At 44.5% G+C, this 24005-nt stretch overlaps 1 protein-coding gene across 2 annotated transcripts in view; it reads left to right on the top strand.

Annotated features, from left to right (window-relative positions):
• Positions 1-24005, top strand: part of DHX33 (DEAH-box helicase 33) — a 199595-nt gene that overhangs the window by 72259 nt on the left and 103331 nt on the right. For both annotated transcript variants that reach the window (XM_085649563.1, XM_085649562.1), the window contains exons 4-5: positions 7247-7417; positions 9156-9341. In XM_085649563.1, coding sequence (XP_085505689.1) covers positions 7247-7417; positions 9156-9341 — 357 coding nt within the window. The remainder of the gene's footprint in view (positions 1-7246; positions 7418-9155; positions 9342-24005) is intronic.

Here is a 24005-nt window from a genome sequence, read left to right as displayed (position 1 = left end):
GCGTTTATTTTCTGAGGACCCACACAGTAAGTGTATTTACTGTTTATACCCAGACCATGAAGTGGCAAAATGTAAATTTTGTAGAACCTTTTCTACAAAAACTCTAAAGGACAGAGAAGGCCGCCTGTTATTATGGCTACAGAGACTGAAGGATAAGGATAACCCACTCTCTGATGTTGAAAGTCTCTTTTCTGGCCGTTCTCAACCAGCCTCTAAGCGCAGTAGTGTGCAGGAGTTACCATCTCCTTTCCTGAAGAAAAAGAAACTATCTTTGACTCTGACAGCTGCCACTTCTGCTGTCTCACCTACTGCTTTGTCGCCTAAGGGACACTGTTCTCAGGCTGCTGAGGCGTCTACTTCCCATTCCTCAGGGAAAAGATTGTCCGCCTCGTCGACGATACTCCCGACGACGAGATCTGCTGTTTCTAACTCGTCGACGGTGACTCTGACGACGACGTCAGCTGCTTCGTCGTCGACGAGCGTTCTGTCGACGTTATCCTCGTCGACGATTACCATCAGTTCCTCGAGGGCGGTGACTTCTATTTTGCCCATTACTTCAACGTCGACGAAAAAGGTAAAGGTTCCGTCGACGAAGATTGTGTCGTCGACGAAGACGTCGTCGAGCTCGTCGACGCCCACTCCGTCGACGAAGAAAAAGAAGATCCCGTCGACGACACTGTCGACGGTGGTTCCGTCGACGAAAGCCTTGTCGACGAAAGCCTCGACGACGGCTCCGTCGGCAGCGGCCCCGTCGACGGTGGCTCCGTCGACGGTGGCCCCGTCAACATCGATTTTGTTGCCACAGACTCTGTCTACGATAATTCCGTCGACCATCATTCCGTCGACGACGGCTCCGTCGACGAGGGCCTCTCCAAAGGCGTCTGCAGAACATACCATGCAGCAGTCGACGGCAGGGACATTTGTAAGGGTACGAGTAAGCAGCGTTTCGTCTGCCCAGAAGACAAAGAGGGAACAACTACCTCAGCTAACTTCAGCGTCGGTTTCATCTTTAACTGGAGTTTCTTGGACACCATTACCTCCTACTGTGGGCCCGGATAGCCAGGAAGACAATATTCCTGTGGGAGATGCACAGCCTCCCTCACCATTATTCGCTACGGATTCTGATCAGGAGTCCGAGGGGTTACCGGAGTCTTTTGGAACGGCACAAAGTCCGTCCGACTTAGTTATTAAATGCCAGGATGTCAGCAGTGAGGATGAAGATCCAGTTTACATACAGCAGGTCCCTCCGAAGCATAAAACGGCGACTCTTCCTTTGTCGCTCATAACTAATCTCCAACGCATGTTGGACGACTACAACCAACGGTTCCCTCTATCCCCTCAACGTTCAGAGGTTCCGTCAGCCCCGGTGATTCCGGCAAATATTCCACCGGTACCTATTGTAAATCCTGCTCCTCAGATGCCGCCTGCACCTCCAAGACAGGTTCCGGAAAGGTTGTTGCCTTACTATGAGCCTGTAGAGGAAGGCCCTCAGGACACAGAAGAGGGTGAAATCCCAGATGATGATGGGGATGTGGATGACAATGACGATGATATGGCGGAGTGGGACAATTACCAGGCACAAACACCATCCCCCTCACAGATAGTAACAGGGGATTCACCTCCAGTGGACATAGCCAATTTTCACCAACTGATGGAAAGGGCAGCACACCGTTTTAAACTAACAACGGAGCGCAGAGAGGAAGATTGCTTCCTTTATGATTTCAAGAATCAACCTTACAAACAGACGCATGCTATTCCCATTGTTGAGTTTATTTGGGAAGAAGGCAAGAAATTAATGCAGACACCGAATACCTTGCCAGCACAGGTGCCTCGATTAGAAAAGAAATATGAGGCACCAATAGGAACCCCAGCATGCCTCACGGGTCAGGCTAAACCTGAGTCAGTCGTTACGCAGGCAGCGCAACGTAAGGCGAAAAATCCTGCATCTACTATCCCCACACCTCCGGATCGTGACGGAAGTCGGATGGATGCCATAGGGCGTAAATTCTCTTCTATGGCCTCTACTGTGGTTAGAGCAGCTAATGCCTTGGCCATCTTGGGACGATATGACAGACAAGTATGGGCTGATATTTCTGATGTGGTTCAGGAGTTGCCAGAGCCATCTAAGGTGGAGGCAATGAAGTTGCTCCAAGAGGGAGAAGCGGCATCGGCGGAAATAATCGATTGGGCAGTAGACATCGCCTGCATGGGATTCCGTCAGCTTGCCGGAGCGGCTGTTCTGCGTAGGCAAGGATGGTTAAGATCGACATCCTTTCGTCAGGAGGTACAGTCCATGATCCTTAACATGGCATATGACGGCGAGGCGTTATTTGGAAGCCACGTCGATGAAGCTCTACAGTCCATAAAGAAGGATACTGAGACAGCTAGATCGTTAGGAAACCTTCAATTTCAAAGGAGCAATTTTCGTGGTGCACGCGGACGCGGCACCTCCTCAAGTTTTCGAAGGGACAATAAACAATACAAACCTTACAATCAAGGATCCAACCGTTACTCTTATGGCCAACAACAGCAAGCATCACGACAGCAAACCTCCAAGTCATATAGAGGAAAATCCTCATACAGAGGAACCGCGTCAAAGAGACAGTGACTCTTACCAGACGGACAAGGTTGGAGGTCGAATCTCTCTGTTCTTTTCCCAATGGTCCTCCATCTCAAGGGACCGTTGGGTTTTGGACATTGTAAAAAAGGGACACGCCTTAGAATTCACCAAATTCCCTCCTCCCACACCACCCTCCGGACCGCCACCAGCTCACATGAAAGAACTGTTGCATCAAGTTCGACTTTTAAGGCAAAAAGGAGCTATAGAATTGGTGCCAGTGTCTCAGAAGGGAAAAGGTTTTTATTCCCGGTTCTTTCTGATCACAAAGAAAAACGGAGAGTGGAGGCCCATCCTCGATCTAAGGGCACTAAACAAATATATAAAGAGCCAATCCTTCCGTATGATGACGCTAGTAGACTTCTTGCGCTTACTCTTGCAGGAAGATTTTCTGGCAACGATAGATCTCCAGGATGCCTATTTTCATATCCCTATATTACAGCGGCATCGGAAGTTCCTGCGTTTTCGGGTGGGTCAACACGATTACCAATTCAAAGTGTTACCATTTGGCCTGCGCTCGGCCCCTCGAGTGTTCACGAAGGTACTAGCTCCAGTAATAGCGTTTTTGCGACTCCAGGGAGTGCAAATATTTCCATACCTGGACGATTTTCTCCTGAAATCTCAGTCAAGCACTCACCTGCGACAACACACTCTTCTGTGCCAGGACGTGTTTCGCTCTTTAGGCCTGTCCGTAAATGCAGAAAAATCCCAACTTCATCCGTACCAACAAAGAGATTTTCTGGGAGCAACTCTGGAAACTGTGTTAGCAAAGGCGTTTCTCTCCCAGGAGCGTCTACAAAAGATGCTGCGACTGGTGTCTCTGATCAGATCAAAAGAGTCAGTTTCTGTGAGACTGTTAAAATCGTTTCTGGGAATGGCGTCATCATCCATTGCCTTGATCCCTCATCCCGGCTGAGGACACGTCCTATCCAGGAAGCTCTGGATGCTCAGTGGCGTCAGGTAACGGGATCTTTCCACGACATGATATGTGTCACAGATCAAATGAAGTCAGCACTCGCATGGTGGACAATTCCAGCCAACTTGACGGAAGGCATGTCATTTCTGTCGCTGCCACCGGACAGGACACTCACGACAGACGCCTCATTGGAGGGATGGGGCGCACATTTGGAGGATCTCTCTGTGAAGGGAAGATGGTCAACACATCAAAGATCTTGGCACATCAACAAGTTGGAGCTGATGGCGATTTTTCTGGCTCTAAAATCATTTCTACCTTTGCTCCAAGGAGAGTCAGTGCTAATACAGACAGACAACACAACCTGTATGCACTATGTGAACAAACAGGGCGGAACAAAATCCCCAAGTCTCTCCAGGTTAGCTCAAAGAATTTGGGACTGGTCTCTCAGTCATCAGATCATGATTACGGCAGTACACCTGCCAGGAGTATCCAATGTCCTAGCGGATTCCCTGAGCAGGTCCTCCTCGTCGACCCACGAGTGGGAGTTACACCAACCCACTCTAGAGAGGATATTCCAACTATGGGGTCGTCCGCAACTGGATCTCTTTGCTACGCCGGAGAACCGGAAATGCCGAAATTACGCAAGCTGGCATCCCCACAAGGAATCACAAGGGAATGCCCTTTTGATAAACTGGTGCAATCTATTTGCGTAAGCCTTTCCTCCAATACCCCTCATACCTCGGGTTCTTTGGAAGATGAGGAGACAACCTTGCCACCTGATCCTAATAGCCCCGCGCTGGCCACGACAAGCGTGGTTCTCAGAACTGCTCCTGCTGTCCCAATGCCAACCAATCCTCCTGCAACATCGGACGGATCTGCTCACAATGAGCGAAGGGAGAATTTGTCATCCAAATCCCTCCTCACTGAGCTTATCGGCCTGGAACCTGAACACCATGAGTTCGCCCACCTAGACATCCCGCAGGATTGTAGGGATATTTTGGCCCAGGCAAGAGCACCCTCTACAGTCAGGACGTACAAGTTCAAATGGAAAAGATTCTGCCACTGGTGTGCTGCTAACGGAGTCCATCCGATACATTCCACGGCAGAGCAATTGCTACCATTCTTCTTGCACCTAGCCAGTTCTGGACTGTCTCATGCAACCCTACGGGTTTTTCTAGCAGCTATTTCCCGTTTCCGGCAAGATGGATCAAGTTCCCTTTGTTCCTCAAGAATAATCCGCCAATTCTTTAAAGGCTTATTCCGAAAATTTCCGCCAGTTCGGCGTCGTCCTCCGTTGTGGCACCTCAACGTTGTGTAGCGCAATTGATGAGACCTCCGTTCGAGCCCATTCACAAGGCCGACCTAAAATATCTAACTTGGAAAGTAGCCCTACTTCTGGCACTAACGTCTTCACGTCGTGTCAGTGACATCCATGCTTTTACCATCAAACCTCCGTTACTGCAGTTCAAACCGGATGCTGTAGTGTTACGCACCAATCCATCATTTCTACCCAAGGTGCCTACTGACTTTCATATTAATGAGCCAGTAATATTAAAGACCTTTTTTGCCAATCCTCAGACACCTGCAGAACAAAGATTACATTCTTTGGACGTGAAGCGGTGTCTAAAATTCTACATCAGTAAGACAGCTTCGTTCCGGAAATCCGATCAACTTTTTATAGCATATGGACGCTGTCATAAAGGACGTCAGGTTACTAAACCAACGATTGCACGCTGGATCTCGGCAGCTATTGTCTTCTGCCACCAAAGGGCAAATAAACCTCTGCAGTCTCCAGTGAGGGCACACTCCACTAGGGCAGTCTCATCATCTACTGCCTTATTTGCTGGAGTATCTTTGCAACACATCTGCAGAGCAGCTACGTGGTCGACCAGACACACGTTTACTAAGCACTACTGCTTGGCAACTTTAAGCGAGGAGGATGCTGCAGTGGGACAGGCAGTGCTGCGCAATCTTTTTAAGTAAGGTGAGCCTCTTCCTCCCACCTCCATATTGTTTCCATTTATATTATGCATTTACAATGTTACAGTTGTTCGATACTGTTTTTATGCATAAGAAGATTGATTATCTTTATATTTTGAATCTATTTTGGCATGGAAACAATGGTGATTGTTACTGCTAGCTATTCTATATTCAAGCATGTGAATCTATGAAAGACACCCTAATACTGGAGAAGAACAATTGTTACTTACCTGTAAACAGGTGGTTCTCCAGTATTGGTGTCTTTCATAGATTCACATGCGACCCTCCCTCCTCCCTTCAGAGGCTCTCTTCTCCTCATACACTCTACAGTCACTCTTGTGCTACGAAAATCTGAGGTGAGAAGCTCTGAGGAGAAGGTTCTAGAGAGGGGCTGACGCCTGATTGCTGGAGTTCGGACTTGCATAATGACAGAGATAGACTACAAAAGTCTTTTGTCTCTCTCTATTGTATTCCTATGGAGTTTTCTCTTATAGGTACACTATGGGTGTTTTTACACCTATATAACGCTAATTATGTGATTACTTATGTATATATTTTGCTATATATATATTGCTATTTTATTTACCGTGGGACTCCCACTCCGACGACGGGGAATATTCAAGCATGTGAATCTATGAAAGACACCAATACTGGAGAACCACCTGTTTACAGGTAAGTAACAATTGTTCATACTGGTGATTGTCCCAGAATTTAATTTACTGTGACAAACGCAAAGTCAAAAATGGGCAGTCCAACTTGGGTGAAAAGTACATATGTATATTATAAATTTACTGACCGAGCACTGCATACTTGTAAGCAACCTTTATCATCCTGCTGTTCTATATTTTTTAAAAAATCGAGTTGCAGCCTTAAATTCTATTGAACAAAATCTTATTCCAATAATTCTGATATAAAAGTTTTCAAGTTTCTTTCTCTCATTAATATAGCAAACATAGCTTACTTTACTCAGACCACCATTTTCATGCTATAAAACACTTTTTTTTGGTAATGAAATCCTTTTTTTCTTCATTATTTTGGTTGGCATATTTATTTTCCTATATATTAGTATGCTGTCTGTCTCAAGAATCAGTGCCTTTTGGGTAATGTTATCCGGATTTGAGAAGCGGAGGATTTTTTGTTCATTTGTGATCTGAAAATGCAAGTGCTCTCAATGGCAAATACAGACTACGCAAACGACTATGGGACAGTGATGAAAATTAGAATGAAGTATTTGTATTTAATAACAAATTGTTCAATAGGACCATATAGTCGCTAGGGGCAATGCACACGTGTGGACAGTGTTTTGACCATGTACATTTATTCAACCATGTACAGTCATTCCGATGAGGACAAATTTGATCAGTCGCAACTGGGCTGTAAAGGCTTGTTTTTAGATTTATGACAAAGTAACATTAGTTAGCTACGAGTACTGCTTCTACGCAGAGAAACAACTTATTTCAGGAAAGGTGATTGAATTAATGAATCTCTAGAATGCTCTTCTTTTTAACAGTCCATATATATGTGTTTAATTAATTCCGTGGTAGTGGTACATTGACAGATGTTCTCATTTCTGTTGATATGTATGCTGCTAAATTACCAGATGCATAAAGCTATTCATAGCTGAATCACTGCAGCAATATATGCTTTGACATTTGCTACTTTTAGCATAAGTGGCACGTGTGCCCCATCTCGTTACTGAAGTGTAGATCTCACTGATGCGTCTGCCCTTACAGGTGATTGTAATGTCCGCCACCATGGATGTAGACCTTTTCTCACAGTATTTCAATAAAGCACCAGTACTCTACTTGGAAGGCCGACAGCATCCCATCCAGATATTTTACACCAAACAGTCGCAGAGTGATTACCTCCAAGCAGCTGTGGTCACACTCTTTCAGATCCATCAGGTATTTGCTATTTCTCTAGTTCACAGTACTTAAATGGCAGTTATTTATTATAAAGCACTTTATAAATCACTTTTTGATTAAAAGATGTATGTAGACATTGAAAATTGCACAGCTTATTTACCTACCATGTTTGATCAGATTGATAGTGGAATTGAATAAGATTAAATGCTTCCTCCTAGATATTATGATATATAGAAATATGGATGTGTTGGATAATTTGCGTAGTTCTTAAGCTGCTTCTTTGTAATATCTACCAAAGACACTACCAGATGTACATCCTTTCTTTTTGCACTGCAGGTGTTTTTCTACATGCTAGCTGTCCAAGATCAATGCATGTGTTTTGCTTATGTTCTGAATGAAACCTGCATGGGAATACTTAATGAAAGCCTCAGACCCGTTTCAGCCTTGTTGAGCCTCTTCGAGGCGGTGCAGATTGAATTATGTGGCACAGTGAGCCATTGAACAGGAGTCTGGGCACACCCGTCGCTTGGTTTTCCTTCTAGAAGGGGATCCCGCATATTAGTTTAGGCTGAATCTGTCCCTGTTAGAGCTGAGCCATGTCTGATTTTATATGAGTGGTCCGTATTTGGAGTAGCATAGTGAGCAAAAAATGATGGTCTTGATTGCGGCCTCAAATAATTGCATGTGGCTAAGATGTTTGCAAGGATACCACCGGTCCCCTTAGTGTTTCAGTAATATGGCTCTGAAGTTCTGTCCCTTACCTGTCTGATTTGTGACAACTTTGCCCTGTATACTTGACTGGGACAGAGTTTCTAATCTGACCTATGGGGAAGCACTGGGAGTCACGCATGTGGACAAGAGGGGCGTTTACCTTTTGTTACTGCCAACTTGATGGTATAAATATACCGGGAATGCAGAAGAGTATATGGTTAAAAGGATTGTACTTGTTGGTACTCAACTGATTCCTGTTGAAGCCTCTGTCAGTACATCTTTGTTGGTTTATTTGTGACGTGTACCATAGAAGGACATCTGAGATCAAAGGTGGGTGTGAGCTGAGCCAGGGTGTGACAGCTATTTTGTTAAAGCTCTTCAGAACTGAAATTGGTTAGAGAGGTTTTTAGATTGTGCTGGGATGGTGATCCAGAACATGGCAGATGTGGGACTTTATGTAAAAGTGATACGTAGAAGTGATAATCTTGATTATAGAGCTATTTTAGATGTTACTAGAAGAGTTTCTGTTGCAAAAACCATCAACCGAACACCAAAAAGGACTCTGCAATGAAGAAATGCCTGTCCATGGTAAGCTAGTGAATTAGCTTAAATAGCAATAGAGATGTGTTCTCGCCTTTAAAAATGTTGTGGAAGTCTGATGGTGGCGTATTGAAGACCCTGAAGTCTGTGTAGGACAAAAAGCCGTAGTCTGTACAACAAAGAGATACAGTCTGTTAGTGTTGTCAAAGTGAGAGCGAACTAAGGTGATTGCAGCTTGAACTGAGGGTATGGGAACAGCAGTGCAAGGTTGCTGTGAAGTAAGGGAGGTATTGGTAACCTAGTTGACCCTGGCTTTCAGAGTGAGGCCGAAGTCCATATTTACCCCATGGTTCTCATCAGTGATAGTGTCAGACCGGGTAATTCTTAATTCCAAGTGACATTGAGCACTGGAAGTGTAGGTGGCTTTGATGATGCTTGTCGTGTAGTAGTGGGTGATTTCTTGTTGATGATTTGGTATGGCTAATGAAGTGTTGTTCATTATCTCTATTATTCTTTCCGTTCATAGGAAGCACCTTCTTCTCAGGACATACTGGTATTTTTGACAGGACAAGAAGAAATCGAAGCCATGGCAAAAACATGCAGGGATGTTGTGAAACATTTACCAGATGATTGTCCACAGATGACTGTGATGCCTCTGTATGCTTCCCTCCCACACTCGCAACAGCTCCGGGTCTTCCAGTCTGCACCCACAGTAATTAAATATTTATTTACTACTATTGTTTACTACTCGTATTCACTGTTGAGTTGCTACAACACATGGCACTATTTATTTGTCAGAGTAAATTAAGGAGCAAAAGTATGTCTCTGGATTCATTTGCACATGTATAAGTTTCATTCATATGTCTGAAAACTGAAAATGTTACTTAAGAGATCACTAATGCATAATCTTAGCATCACGTACCATAGTTTGGAGCCCTGCAGTTACAATTTAAGCATTTTTTGTTCTTAGTGTAGTCCTCTCGATAACCCACCAATTTTATTGCATCCTGTCCTGTTTGATTTTTACAAGTGTATTTTTATCCAAGTCTTCATTTGCTGAAAGGTTTGTGAATCCCATATCACTTTAAGAGTTCTTCACTAAGGATTTGGCATGTTAGTTGTGATCAACCTACCACTTGCTGATTTCAACATTAATAGTGTGGGAGGAAGGATTGAGTCAGGTGGCCCAGAACTTGTCTTCCTCGGTCCAACTGCAGCATAGCTGAGGAGTGGAAGGTGAGATAAAGAGATAGAAACGATGTTTGAACTTTTTGAGAAGTTCTAGGCAGAAAGGTCAAGGATAGTTTCCTTCCATCTTAATAGCATCTCGACACTGTGTGTGAAACTGGATCTCAATATGTATTCCTTTATCCCTGAATGTAAGGATATTGGATACTTTGTGTACATAGAGGTTCCTGCTACAGCCTAGTAATAATACATTGTAGAGTGGATATTTAAGCACTAGCAACCAATCAAGGTGGACACTAAAAAGGTCTTGGAATGTTGGTACCCTGGTGGAAGGAACGGGTAGATATAACCTCTGACAGGTGGGTACTTGGCAGCCTTAAAAAAGAGGCAGCCACTTGAGTTCTCAAAAAAGTAATTTTTGACCCTGCCAAGAAAGAACAGTTTTAAGTGGTGAATCGTAGGCAGTTGTGCAGTGGAACAAGTTCCTAGGTGGAGTTGGACGGTTGGAAGTCAGTCCTTAAACAAATACATGAACGAACTGTGTGTCCATATGGTTTGTGATTCCTCCTCTGCAGCAAAGAGATGTTCTTTCTGTGTGATACATTGAGTATCTTTTTTACTGATCTTTACTTGTACCTATGTAGCAAGTTAATTAATTTGCAAGCCACATTGTCCCTTTGAACTTTTAGTAATTCTGCTGGCCTGGAAACATTTCAAGCCAGTTTATATTTACCTGGGTCTCACGTATTGAGTGTGTTTTTGGTTTTTTTGTGCAGAGAAGAAATGCATTCTTTTGATGGATTGCCATTTATATCTAATTTTAGTAATCCTTGTGTGTACTTAGTCCGCATGTTCCAGGCCCGTCTTTCAAATATGTAATTTTTATTTTTTTGCATGCATAACTTTCTTTCTCCAATTATCCTCTGAAAAGTTGGTAGGTCTTGGGAGCAATCATCTATATATTTGCTTACTGGTCCCATGTTTGGCTCCAAACCTGTAGCCAGTTGTACCTCATTATCAAGCCACACCTCACATATTGAAATGTGTGGGTTAACTTTAAGGAAAAACAACAAAACTATAGGAGGCCTTTTCCATCCAGCCACCCAGGATCTGGAACAACATTCTTGTATGCATAAGGGTAGTCCCCATGCCTCTCTAATTGAGGAGAGTTGACGACTCACCTTTTTAAAGAACATTTCATCACAGTGCATTAGTCATTCACAACCCATCGTTCTCTCTTAATACTCATTGACTTTAAGCTTGTCTTCGACCATGTGCAGTGCTCCTCTGTCTTTTGGGTAGGTTTACGCTATAGAAATACAATGTACATGGATACATACATACAAGTCCCAGAAGACTGTGTTCTGCTGACTAAAGAGCCCAGTCTAGCTGAAGGTGTCGCATCACTTGGGGCCACTTGACAACACTGCTGGTCTTTTCTGGAGCAGAGTCTGTCACATGATATTATTACCGCTGGCAGTATGAGGAATAGTTGATCCTATGCCAGAATGAGCTCTAAAGAGCAGAAGGGTGGGTATGGGTCAGCTACATGACATGTGATTCTTGAAGGCTTCTGAAGGTGGACTTAGTCAGTTGAAATCTGAAATTACATGTCCAGATCATCTCTGAAGAGACCTACTGGGCTTTGGTAGAGTAAGTCAAATATTAGTCTTACTTTGGAAATTACGAAATAGTGTGGGCATAGTTTCTCAGATCTCATGCACCCTCAGACATCTGACTGTCCCCCAGCACTGCTGCATCAGATGTTGAAAATTAAGTAAGCGTGTAAAAATATCTCATATGTACCTTTTAGATGTGTGGATTTTTCAAATCCTGTTGTGAACCTATTCCACTGAAGCAGTAAATATCTTTGCTTCTAGGTCAGAAATAGATTTCCTTTCAAGGTACTACAGTTTGGACTGATGACCGAAGGTATTTTCAAAATGTCTAATGCTGGAAAAGCCCATCATGAGAATAGATAGCCCTACCTAAATGCTGGCTCCTTCAGGGTTTGTTCAGTCTACAAGGTCAAGAAAACCGAGCATCTCTTAAACTCTCTTCCTAGTTAGACCTATTTTGCCATCCGTACGGTTCCTCTATACAGGTAAGAGTACCATGCAGGTGCTGGTGAAACAATTTCAGGATGTTCACCTCAATCTTGATGATGTCACATGTTCTCAGTGAAGTAATGCAAGGTGCTTTTTGGGCTCATGTTTTGCTATTTTTGTAGCATGAATATTTTCTGGAGACCCCCACCTGACCATATTTATTTATTTTATTTAGGAATTTATACAGCGCATAGCTGCCCCAGCGACGGGGCGTCCCAGCGCTACCCAAAGAACAAGTGCCTAGAGACCACTCAAACAAAATGGAAATTACGCCGGAAAGAGCCAGGTCTTTATAGCCTTTCGAAAAGCCAGATGATTCTGAAGCCCTCTAATGGAAATCCAGTGAAACTTCTGCAGATATTGTTAGTTGTAGTTTCAGAAGAGAGAACAGCGTGCTGCTTAAGAGATTAATGTGGGTCATTTCACCTCGTCGTCGTGTCCTGGAATGCAGGCATCAGTATCAGTGTATGTTTCCTGACCACTACTGCACATCATCGCTTACCTCAAATGCATTCTCAACCTGCAGTGTAGTATCAACAAAACAAAATGATTACCCGTAGGAGTAGTTTTGGAGCAGGAAGATTTCTGTATTCACATGCTGTGTATTATTCTTCCACCTTGTGACTGGTTCATGAATTGCCCCTTTGTAGTCTTTTTGTTTTTTGCGTTTCCTCATGGGCATTGTCGACCATTTGGTGCCATGTCCCTCCCTGTGTCAAGTCAGGCATGCACCAAATAAGCCTCTCTGCGTGGTCACTATATTCAGATTATTGTTTCTGCCAGCAAAGTTGAGAGCTCAGGAGCCCCGATATTGTTGAAGATGGGATCTTTGAGAAAACACTGAAAAAGCCCGGAAACACTTGGCAGTAATGTCAGACTAAGCAGAGTAAGAAATTTAAAAATGATAAAACAAGGCAGCACACCTTTTCCACCTGTGCATTCAGGACCTAGAGCAACACCCTCATATCCATTAGGACCTCCCCAACCCTGCTCCAATTCAGGGAAGAGTTGAAGATGTACCTGTTTAAAGAATACATAACCATGCATCAACGGTCCACCAACTAACTACTTCTCCTGTCGAGGCATTGAGAATGGGGCATACTCCATTTAGGTTTTGCCCAAAGTGCCACCACAAGTTTGCCCGGAATGACCGCTGCAAAGTGTGTAACCATTGTCTACCTAAGGATCACAGCTCGGTTTGCCAGGTGTTCGTACCACAGACCTTGAAAACTAGGGAGAAACGCAGGTGGGCACACTACGCCACAACACAGTTAACAGCATAAACAATCCTCCTGAAAGATGTAAAACTATCCAGCGACGACAAGATCCTTGATGAAACTGAAGTGGCACAGGGGAAGGACCCAACACCGAAGCTGAAAAAGGAGGCATCAAACAGGTTGCCAAAGGAAGGGGAGCAGAAGTGGCACCCTGTACCAACACAAACTGAGGTCCTTGGACCCCGAGTCATTGAAGGCTTCCACAGTGCTGAAATAATGGGTGATCAATAGCAAGTGGAAGCACAAGGTGCCCCACTGGTCAAATTAGAAAGACATAATTGATGGTAAACCCTCAGAGCCAGCATCAAATCTGAAAGAGAGAAGAGGGCCAAGGAAAAGGAAGCTTCACACTGAAAGGAAAAGTGCTGTAGGCTCCGAAACTGATAGCGCTCAACATCGAGAAGGAAAAGCACCATCTTTAGGCCGACATACACGCGCAGATGAGACAAAAGGAGTTTGGCAACTCATTAAGGGATTCCAAATCCCCTTAAGAACTGAGAAGAGTAAGAGCCAAATGGAGGACCAGGCCGAATTGTAATCTGTAATATCTGCCTGAAGTCGGGTCTGGACATGACAGGCCCAGCCAGCAGGCAGATGTGCTTAGGCACCACCGTGAGATCACATGCCTGGCTTCAGGTGTTTGGTTTAAACGAGGTCCAGGCTGCAGTGGGAAACATGGCCTTCACTGGGGAAATCCACTTTGTAACAGCAGTTGACGAGTCATTGTAGGAAGCTGGCTCCTTCTATGATATACCACTAGGTGGGTATATCGTGCAAGGAGTCCAGATATTTCCCTAGAAGTGTCCATGGCACAATGTAAACCAAAACTGCTCTATTTGTGGTAGTGTGGTCGAGCAGCCTTAAGTCTAACACAGAGAAGTGTAAAACATTTGTTATGCACTCATTGATTAATAAATGACATATGACTCGAAAGGACATCCTCACCAATTTTACAAAACTAAGCTTCTTTCCACATTTATATTAAGACCAAAATGTTTGCAAAAAGGTAAGTAAGTATTTCTGGAAAAATACTTACACTTTAAAAAGTGGACACTTAGTGCAATTTTCATGCTTTGCAATGTTGACCTATGTGAAGAAAACAAAAAAGCAATGTTCGAGGCATATGAGCTGCAGATTACACACTTTTGCATAGATCGCCATCTGGTGTTGGGCCCGGATGTTTGCAGTTTGTTTTTCCTCTTGGAAAGTCTTTGGAAGTCACGAGGTCGGTGACTCCTCCCTTGGTTCATATTGCGCGTGGCCTTCAGTTCCATCCTCAGATTGTTTTTTTCTGCCATCGGACTCGGATGTAATACTTCGCGCTCCGGTTCCGAACATTCCAGTTCGACGATCGAAGCGGAATCCTCGCTCTCCGCGGTATTGTTTAGATACTGATCTCCTCAATCACCTTCTTCTTCGACGCACCTTCGATTCCAGTCATCGACGGCGGCCTTCGGGCCTATCCAGTCTCCGGTCCCGGGTGATGGAAAGAACTCCATTCAAGAAGTGCCCTCGATGTGGGTTCAAATTCCCCCACACCGATCTGAACAAGAGGCTCGAGACTGTCCCGCCTGCAAGTCTTTTAGATCCAAAAAGACTATTCGAGATCGAAGGGCCAGACAGAAAATGGCGCACTCCTCGACCTCCGTTCCAGTCGACATCTTCGGGGACGACGCCGAAGCTCCGGGACACCAGCACACCGAAGAGGACCTCGTCAGTGCTTCCAAAGCCGATCACCCCGGCGCAGAGGGTTGTGAGTAAAATACCCCCTCCCACACCTGCGCTCACACCAAAAAAGGCTTCGGTCACGCCTTCGCCTTCGGGCCTAGGCAAGACCAAAGACACTGCTTCGAACACCCCACCTTCAGGCCCGGTGACGAAGCCAAGTAAGCATTCCGGCGGCTCGGGCTTGGGCCAGCCTGCCAGCGGTACCGATAAACACCCTTCGGCACCGAAGAAAAGATCGGCCTCTACCTCGACACCGAGCTCCACACCAAAGCCCTCGGTGTCCAAACCCAGCCTCTCGGTGCCGACCAAACATCATAAGGCCCTCGGCACCGACACTCCCGCGCCGAAGCCTGTCTCGGCACCGAACAAAAAATCGGAGGTTCCCAAAAAGCACAGCACAGACCAGCCTAAGAAGCCGTCGGCCCCGAAAACGTCGGCGCCGACCGAACAACCAGTGTCGCAAGAACTTTTTACACCGGATCCTTTGCAAAAGACACTTACCAAGGATCCAAAGACTGGACATTTGGCACTGTCTTCTAAAAAGAGACATTTGGACAAACCACCTCCACCTCCAAATAGGAAGGACTGTGTTACTTCCCCTTTCAGAGGGCCTTCCCCACCTCCTCCACCTCCACCCCCTCCACCTTCTCCACCCCTGCCTCATCGCTCTCCGACCCCGTCTCCGGACCATGATGATCAGGGGGACCCATACTACGACCCAGCAGATGTGCCACAAGACCCCACCCCTACAGGATCCCCAGACCCCTGGGATGATTATAATAATCCAGACATTCCAGATGTCCCACAAGATGACCTCTATCCATCCAGGCCATCTCCACCAGAAGACTCACTAGGTTTTCACCACCTACTTCAGAGGGCGGCACATTATTATAATAATACAGAAGCTTATAAAGCGCGACAGCTACCCCAAGCAGGGGCGTCCCGGCGCTGAAAACATCAGGCAATAGCAACAAGCAAAGAGGACGAGAGCCATCTCTAGTGTATTAATCTGACTTGAACAGCCAGGTTTTCAGGGCCTTCCGGAAACCAAGTTCTGTGTTCGCCAGGCGAAGGTGGCCTGGCAGGGAGTTCCACAATGTGGCTGCTCTAACATAGAAGGTGCTACCACCCAGGCGAGGTTTCCTAAAGTGGAAAGACTGTAGCAGGTTTGGGGCGTTAGAGCGCAGTGCGCGTGACTGTTTGTAGGGGCATAGTCTATCTTCTAGATGGCTCGGGCACTTGCCACTTAGAGCCCTGTAGACCAAGGTCATAGCCTTAAAAATGATTCTCTTCTCTACTGGCAGCCAGTGGAGTTTCAGAAGATGCGGAGAGACATGGTCTCGAAAAGGCAAGCGGCAGACCAGTCTCGCAGCTGCATTCTGTACCATCTGGAGTCGATGAATCGCATATTTGGGAAGACCCAGGTACAGGGCATTTGCATAGTCCAGCCTCGAGGTGACTGTTGCATGAACTACCGTTTTACGGCAGTCTACAGGTAAGCAGTGCAGAATTTTCCTTAGGTTTTTTAATTTGCTAAAACAGGTTGCTGAGACTTGCTGAATTTTTTTTTTTTTTAAGTTTAAGTTTATTGAGACCAGCAAGAAAATACAATACACAATGAAAATCCGGTCAGAGAACATGAGTACTTATGTTATGAACAATAAAGGATATTAAGCATAAAGGGTACAATAAACATGGTGACCTAGAAAAGAAAAAGGGAGAGAGAAAAAGAAAAGAGGGGGAGGGAGGGGGAGGGAGCAATAAGAATTTCGTTGAGGAGAGTTCAGAGCAATCAAGGGCAACAAAAGAGGTAAAATGAAGCATTACATTGCATGTATTGTAAAACTCTAAAACGCATATAGTGATATAAAGGGAGGAGTACAGTATACAAGAACAATAATAAATTATTCAAACAAAAGACAACGAAATTAAATCAAGGCAGTTTGCGGACATCATCCGATGTTCTCACAATAACAGTAATGGGAGTATTTGGGGGGGGGGAAGCAGATAAATATGTAGTGAGAGGAAGCCATAACAAATCCCTTTTAATTGCTAGTGAAATAGGGGTAACATAGTTGGTGTCAAGTCTGTGATTAAAACAGATGGCGTTCCACCAGGCTCTGTAAGTGACTTTATCCGCGTGTTTCCAATTCAGGGTAATTAGATGTAAGGCTATAGCAATTAACAAATCTATTAACTGACAATGTGGTGAAGGATGAGGCCATGAGGGGGATAGGGAACCAAGGAATATATTTGAAAGGGAAAAAGGAACTTTAGTGTTAAATATCTTGTTAATTTGAGACCAAACTAAGAGCCAGAATTTAGCAATGTTAGGGCAATCAAATAGCATATGTTTTAAGTCAGCCTTTAAACATGAGCAGGACCAGCAGTGTGATGAAGTGGTGGAAGAAAAGGAAGCCAATTGTGCGGGTGAGTATAATGCACGGTGGTATACAAAATAAAGAGTCTGAGTGGTATTGGCCGCCCGCAAAGTTTTATGAATCTTTAACCACAGCTTATCCCACAAAGGGACAGACCAGGAATGTAGTAAATCTTTTTCCCATGCCAGTTCAGTCCTTGTTTTGCACCGCGTTGCCAGAGATAAGAGACCATTGTAGAGGGAAGATGCAGAAGGGGAAGCGTTTATCAATGGAAACAAAGTAGAGCAAGTTGTGGGGAGGTTTGGAGAAGGTGGGAGCGATGAGAGATATTGGTGAAGAGAGGGAAGCAGAAGGTCATATTGCTTTTTACAGGAATTAGGAAGGGTAAAGTCAGATTTGAGGACTGAGAAGGGAAGAGGTGTACCATCCATTAAGAGTTGGGAAATCCATTTCAAGCCCTTGGCGTGCCATATCTTCCAGTAGAAAGCACGATTTTTAATACGTAGTAACTTATTATGCCAAATAGGTTGTTGAGAAAGTGAGTCACGTGAGGGATAAGAGGCTGGTAGGAGAGGAGTTAAAAGTTTTCGCGTGTGAGAGATAACAGGGTGACGCAAAGAAGAAGTGTGCGCAGAGAAGGCAAGGGATTCCATAAAGGCGAAGGGGGAAGTAAAAAACTTCTCGATGTTAAGCCAAATTGGAGGATAGGTAGGAAGGTCCGAAGAAAGCCATGAAGAGGCTTGTTTCAGGGAAAATGCGTGGTGATAAGATTTAAAGTCAGGAAACTTAAGCCCACCATTTAATTTATCTTTTTTAAGAGTAGATAAGGCTATCCGAGGGGGTTTACCTTTCCAGAGGAATTTTAGTAAAGTGCGGTCTAATATCTTAAAGTAATAATCTGGGATGTGTACAGGAATCATTGAGAGAGAATATAAAATGACGGGGGCAAGCATCATCTTAATGGAGTCTAACCTACCCCACCAAGAGAGAAAAAGAGGGTGCCACTTGGTAATAGAGTCCTTTAGCTTCTTAGTAATGTAATCAAAATTGTGTTTGAGAGTTTCGGAAATAGACGGGGAGAACCATAATCCTAAATATTTTAATTTAGAGGATTGCCAGGAAAAACCGGTATGATCAAAATAGTGTTTAAGACACAAAACATTGAGGGGCAAGACTTCACATTTATCACGATTTAGGCGGTATCCTGAGAGTTTTGAAAACGCATCTACTTGGGAAAGGAAAGGAGGAAGAGAAGTATCGGGATTGGAGCAGTATAACAGAATATCGTCTGCATAAACAGACATTTTGACTTGGTGGGTACCTAAATGGAATCCTGTAATTAGGGAGTCCTGTCTGATTTTGGTAAGGAAAGGCTCCAATGCCACTACAAATAGGAGAGGGGATAGGGGGCAACCCTGCCGTACACCTCTTGAAAGAGAAAAATAATCGGAGACCTTACCATTAGCAAAAATAGACGCTTTAGGACCAGAGTATAAGAGAGAAATAAAGGAAATTAACTTAGAGGGAAACCCTATCCATTGAAGAGCGCGGAACATAAAGTCCCAGCCAATCCTATCAAAAGCCTTTTCGGCGTCTAAAGCTATGGCAGCAAGCGGGTAGTCTAAGGAAGAGGCCTTGCTAAGAATGTTAAAAAAGACTCTAGAATTATCAGAGGATAAGCGACCTTTTACAAAGCCCGATTGCTCCGAACCAAGAAGCTCAGGTAAAATTGGGTCAATACGTAAGGCAAGAATTTTAGCAAAAATTTTATAATCCGTGTTCACTAAAGATATCGGGCGATAGTTTTTACAGAAAGAGGAATCCTTGCCTTCTTTGGGGATGAGGCAGATCATAGCATCTTGGAAGGTACCTTGAGATGATCCGTTTGCGATAAAAGAAGTAAACAAAAGAAGAAGTTGTGGGAGGAGGAGTTTCGAAAAGTGTTCATAAAATTCGATGGTAAAACCATCAGGACCAGGGGTTTTCCCTCGCCTCAAGACCGATACGGCATGAGAAATTTCTGCTAGTGTGATATCTGACTGCAGTGAATCAAAATCAATATGTTGCGAGGGAGGAGAAGGGATGGATTGGAAGTAGGAGGAAAGATCAGATTGAAGAGGTTGGGCCTCAGGGGTGTAGAGTTTTATAAAAGGAGACAAACTCATTTAAGATATCTTCATCCTTGAGAAGAGTGTCACCATTGGAATTCTTCAGAGACTCTATCCTAGTTCTGTCTCGCCGAGATTTTAGATAGTTGGCCAGTAGCTTCCCCATTTTATTCTGACCTCCATAGTAACGAGCACTACACTTCAGGAGATAAGAAGAAGCCGCTTCTGTGGATGCTTTGTTGAAGGTAATTTTGGCAGTGATAAGATCTTTCAAAGAAGCTTCAGAGTACGAGTGGTAGTAGGCGTATTCTAATTTTTTAATTTTGGCAAGCAATTGAGCCGATTGTTTCTCAAAAACTTTTTTCTTCCGAGAAACAAAGTTAATAATAAAGCCTCTGGCAGCTGCTTTAAAAGAATCCCAAATCATAGCAGGGGAGGAATCATGAGTAGTGTTTATGGTGAAAAATTCTGACGAAAAAGAACTGAACTGGCTGGAAAAATTAGGATCTGTAAGTAGTGAATTATTAAAACGCCAACGTCCAGCACCTGGGGTGTGAGGAAGAAGGTCAAAATCAACAGAAACCGGGGCGTGATCTGAAATTAAAATGGAGCCTATTTCTGAATGAAGTACGTGTTGCGTTAGAGGTTTACTTAAAAAGAGGTAGTCAATACGGGATTGTGATTTGTGCGGGGGGGAGAAAAAGCTATATTCACGGAGTTCAGGGTGACATAGTCTCCAGATGTCAACTAAAGACTTTTGACGGATGGTGGAAGCAAATTGTGAGTGCATTTTGTTGTTTACAAATCTGACTGGGGAGTTCCTATCGAAAATGGGATCACAAACTTGATTACAATCACCCCCAAAAACAATATAATCATCTGTAAGGGAGAGCAACTTATCAGAAATATGCAACCAAAAAACATTGTCAACTGAAACTGGAGCATAAACGTTGAAGAAAACCACTGGTATTTTGTCAATAAGTAATTTAACAATTAACCAACGACCTTCAGAATCAGTTTCTTGAGAAATCACCGATACATTAAGCTTTTTATGAGTAAGAATAAGAACACCATTTTTCTTACCTAAAGCTGGAGAAGAAAACACATTACCTACCCAACATCTTTTTAATTTAGATGCTTCAGCCTCAGGAAGGTGGGTTTCCTGAAGGAAAGCAACATCAGATTTTAACTTTGCTAAGTGGGAAAGAACTCGTTGTCTTTTAATGGGATTGTTCAATCCTTTAACATTCCATGTGATAACTCTGAACTTGGCTGGATAAGATTGAATTCAAAAACCATGAACATACAATGCGATAAATAGGGTTGAGATTGGAAAGAGTAGAGAAATGAGAACTCAGAAATGTACAAAGAAGAAGATAAGAGAGGAAGAGAGTAAAAACAATGGTATTAAGAAATTCGATAAGGGATAAGGAACAGAAGCAAGGAATATGGATTTGCAAATGACCAAAGAAGGGGAGAAGGGGGTAGAAAGAGGGAGGTGAAAGCGGGAAGAAAAGAAAAGGAGAAAAGAAAAAGAAAAACAGGAGAAGAGAAACAATGACAGAGAACAGCACAGAAAGCATAAAAGTAGCATATGAACAAAGGGCATACTTACATGAAGAAGATCCAAGAGAACAAGGGGGAGGGGAAGAAGCCACACGAGACAGACAGCCCATCCAGGCTGACCAGACGGAGGACGAGGGGGAAAACGCCAATAAAATAGGATATCTACGGATGCGAGAGGGAACAAAAGAACAAAAACGTTAAAAACTATTTAGCACAGTAAGCGATGAGGAATAGGGGAGTTAAAACAGAGCAAAACGATTAGGTACCAACTCAAATTAAATTAAGAAGACCATTCAAACTAAAAAGAACACCAAAGAATACATGAGGGACGTTGATAAAGAGAAACAATGAATGAAAGAACCATAAGAAAAATCATCAGAACATCAAGTAACATTTGACGACGAGGGTCCCGAAGCTTCCATGGTCTCCGTCCTGTGAAAGTTTATGAAACTCTGTAACTGCTGCGGATCTTCATAGGATGTTGTCTTGTTATTAAACGTGACCTTAAAGAGGCAGGGGTGAAAAAGACCATAACGTGCTCCCATGGTACGAAGAGTAGGTCTCATATCAAGAAAGGCCTTACGTCTGTTGGCTGTGGACTTGGCATAATCTTGAGCGAAAAACAAAGTGGCACCGGACCAGGTGACTCGTTGAGAGGATTTGGCCGCTGACAAAACCTTTAGCAAGTCCGTGTACACCAAAAAGTACAAAATGACACCTCTCGGCCTCTGTGAAGGAGATGCACTCGATGGAAGACGCCCTAACCTATGGGCTCGCTGAATGTTGAGAGCGGTGTCTTCTGGCATATGGAGAATCTTGGGTAGGAAAGTTTTAAAGAAAGTAGGAGGGTCCGACCCCTCTGATCCCTCCACCAGACCATAAATACGCAGGTTGTTCCGCCTATTACGGTTTTCAAGGTCCTCGACTTGGCGTTGAAGGGCAGACACTTGAGATTGAAGGTGAGAGACATTGGTGTTAGTGTCCGTAAAGGAAGACATGTGACTTTCCACTGCAGTAATTCGTGTATCAAGTTGAGCCCAAGAGTCAGTGAGGACTTGTAGTTTATTATTTGTTTCCTCCATAAAGGGACGAAGGGCCCTGATTTCTTCCAGTAGTGTTTCCATAGAAATAGGCGAGGTCGATTTAGGAGGAGAAGGTGGGTTGTGCTTTAGACGTTTGGTGACAGACTTCACAGCAGGTACTGGCGAGGGAGAGGGATCCATATTCTCCGTGGGGTCTTGTGAGGATAACAGTGAATCCTCTAGTTTGGAGAAGGCAGTAAAAACTTTTGAATTTTTGATAAGGGTATACTTGGGCGCAGGGTGTTTAGCAAGTGAGCCTTTCGTTCTCCCCATAAGAGGCAAGTCCAACAGTCCAGGTGAGCGAGAGGGGCAGAGACGTGACCCCGAAGGAGAGTATCACTAGTTAAATGGTTAACATCACTGTCAGATCCAGCAAGTATCAGAAAGCCTCATTGAAGCGCGTGTTTGAACTGAGTTAGAGAAATAGTCATTGAATTGACGTATCCGTAAAAATGAGGCAGTTCCATAAAATCATTTCAATATCTGAGACAAGAACACTCGTTAAGAACAGCCATGAATGAGGAAGAACTGTGTTATCTGAGGAGAACAGTACAGAAAAGCACTCTCGTGAAGTGCGTGCATAAAATGGCGGTTGGATCGAAGAAGAAGACGCTGCACAAACTACGCACCTTTCGTATTCTCCAGAAATATGTCATTGAGATTGTCCAGAGTTGGTGAAGAAATGAAAACAAAAGTCAGAGTTGAGCAGAATAATAGCCAAAAGGGAGAGAAACCAATTTTGCAGCATGCTTCTTCAAGTCAACAGCTTACATTCTCCTCAGGCGAAAAAACAAAATGGCGGCCGTTCCGAAAACGGGGCCTCCGAGGGAGTTAGAGGATTAAATGCAGCTTACTGACATAGCGACTGCAAAATTCAGTGCTCCGGATGTTCAGCCAGCCTGTCCTCACTTTGTGGCATCCTCGTACTTGTAATTACGAGAGAAAAAGTCGGCGTTGTCCTCCCGACCCCGGGAGCGTCAGGGAAGAGCCGCCATCTTCGTAAGGCGTTAACCACGCCCCCCGAGACTTGCTGAATTTGAGCTGAGAGGGAGAGATCTGTCTCCCATCTCACCCCTAAGTTCCGGATGCATTTGGCGGGGGAGGGCGGTGGACCCATTTCCACCGGCCACCACAGCTCAGCATCAGGGGCACCGCCCTGACCGAAGAACAGAACCTCGGTCTTTCCCGCGTTCAGTTTTAGTTTGTTTGAATTCATCCAAACCGCAATATCCCGTAAACAGCTTTTAAAGTTCATAAAGGCCTCCACCGACTGCTCTTTAAAAGAGAAAAACAGCTGGGTGTCATCAGCATAGGAAATCTCTTTAACACCCCAGTTGGCAATCTGAGAGAAGAGCGGCGCGAGATATAGGTTGAAGAGTAGGGGGCTCAGGGCAGAACCCTGTGGAACACCACACCAAAATTGTCTCAGATCAGACTCATATGGCTTAAGGGCGACCCTCTGCGTGCGACCACTCATATAGGATGTCAGCCAGGCCAGAACCTTACCCCCAAGGCCCGCGGCATGTAACCTCTGGATCAGTATGGAATGGTCCACGGTATCAAACGCCACAGACCGGTCCAGAAGCACCAGCATTGCCGAATCGCCTGAGTCCATTGCCCACCTAACTGACTCAGCAACCTCAAGGAGCGCGGTCTCTGTACTGAAACATGCCCTAAAACCTGATTGTGTGTCATGTAGGGCCCCTCTAAGCTCGATGAAAGAGGTCAGTTGGTGCTGCACCAATTTCTCCAACATTTTGCCTGGGGCTGAGAGTAGGGAAATGGGACGGAGATTGCTGAGATAGTCTGGGTCGCAGTTTAATTTCTTTCTTAATGGCAGTAGAGTTGCATGTTTCCAGGAATCCTGGAAAATGCCCGTGTCCTGCGAGGAGTTCCATAACTGCAGTAGTGAATCCGCCTGAGGGGCAGCTATTATTT

This window comes from Triturus cristatus, chromosome 3_2 (assembly GCF_964204655.1).
Source record: "Triturus cristatus chromosome 3_2, aTriCri1.1, whole genome shotgun sequence".
Lineage (NCBI taxonomy): Eukaryota > Metazoa > Chordata > Amphibia > Caudata > Salamandridae > Triturus > Triturus cristatus.
Note: the sequence above shows the minus strand (reverse complement) of the source record. Positions and strands in the feature narration are given on the sequence as shown.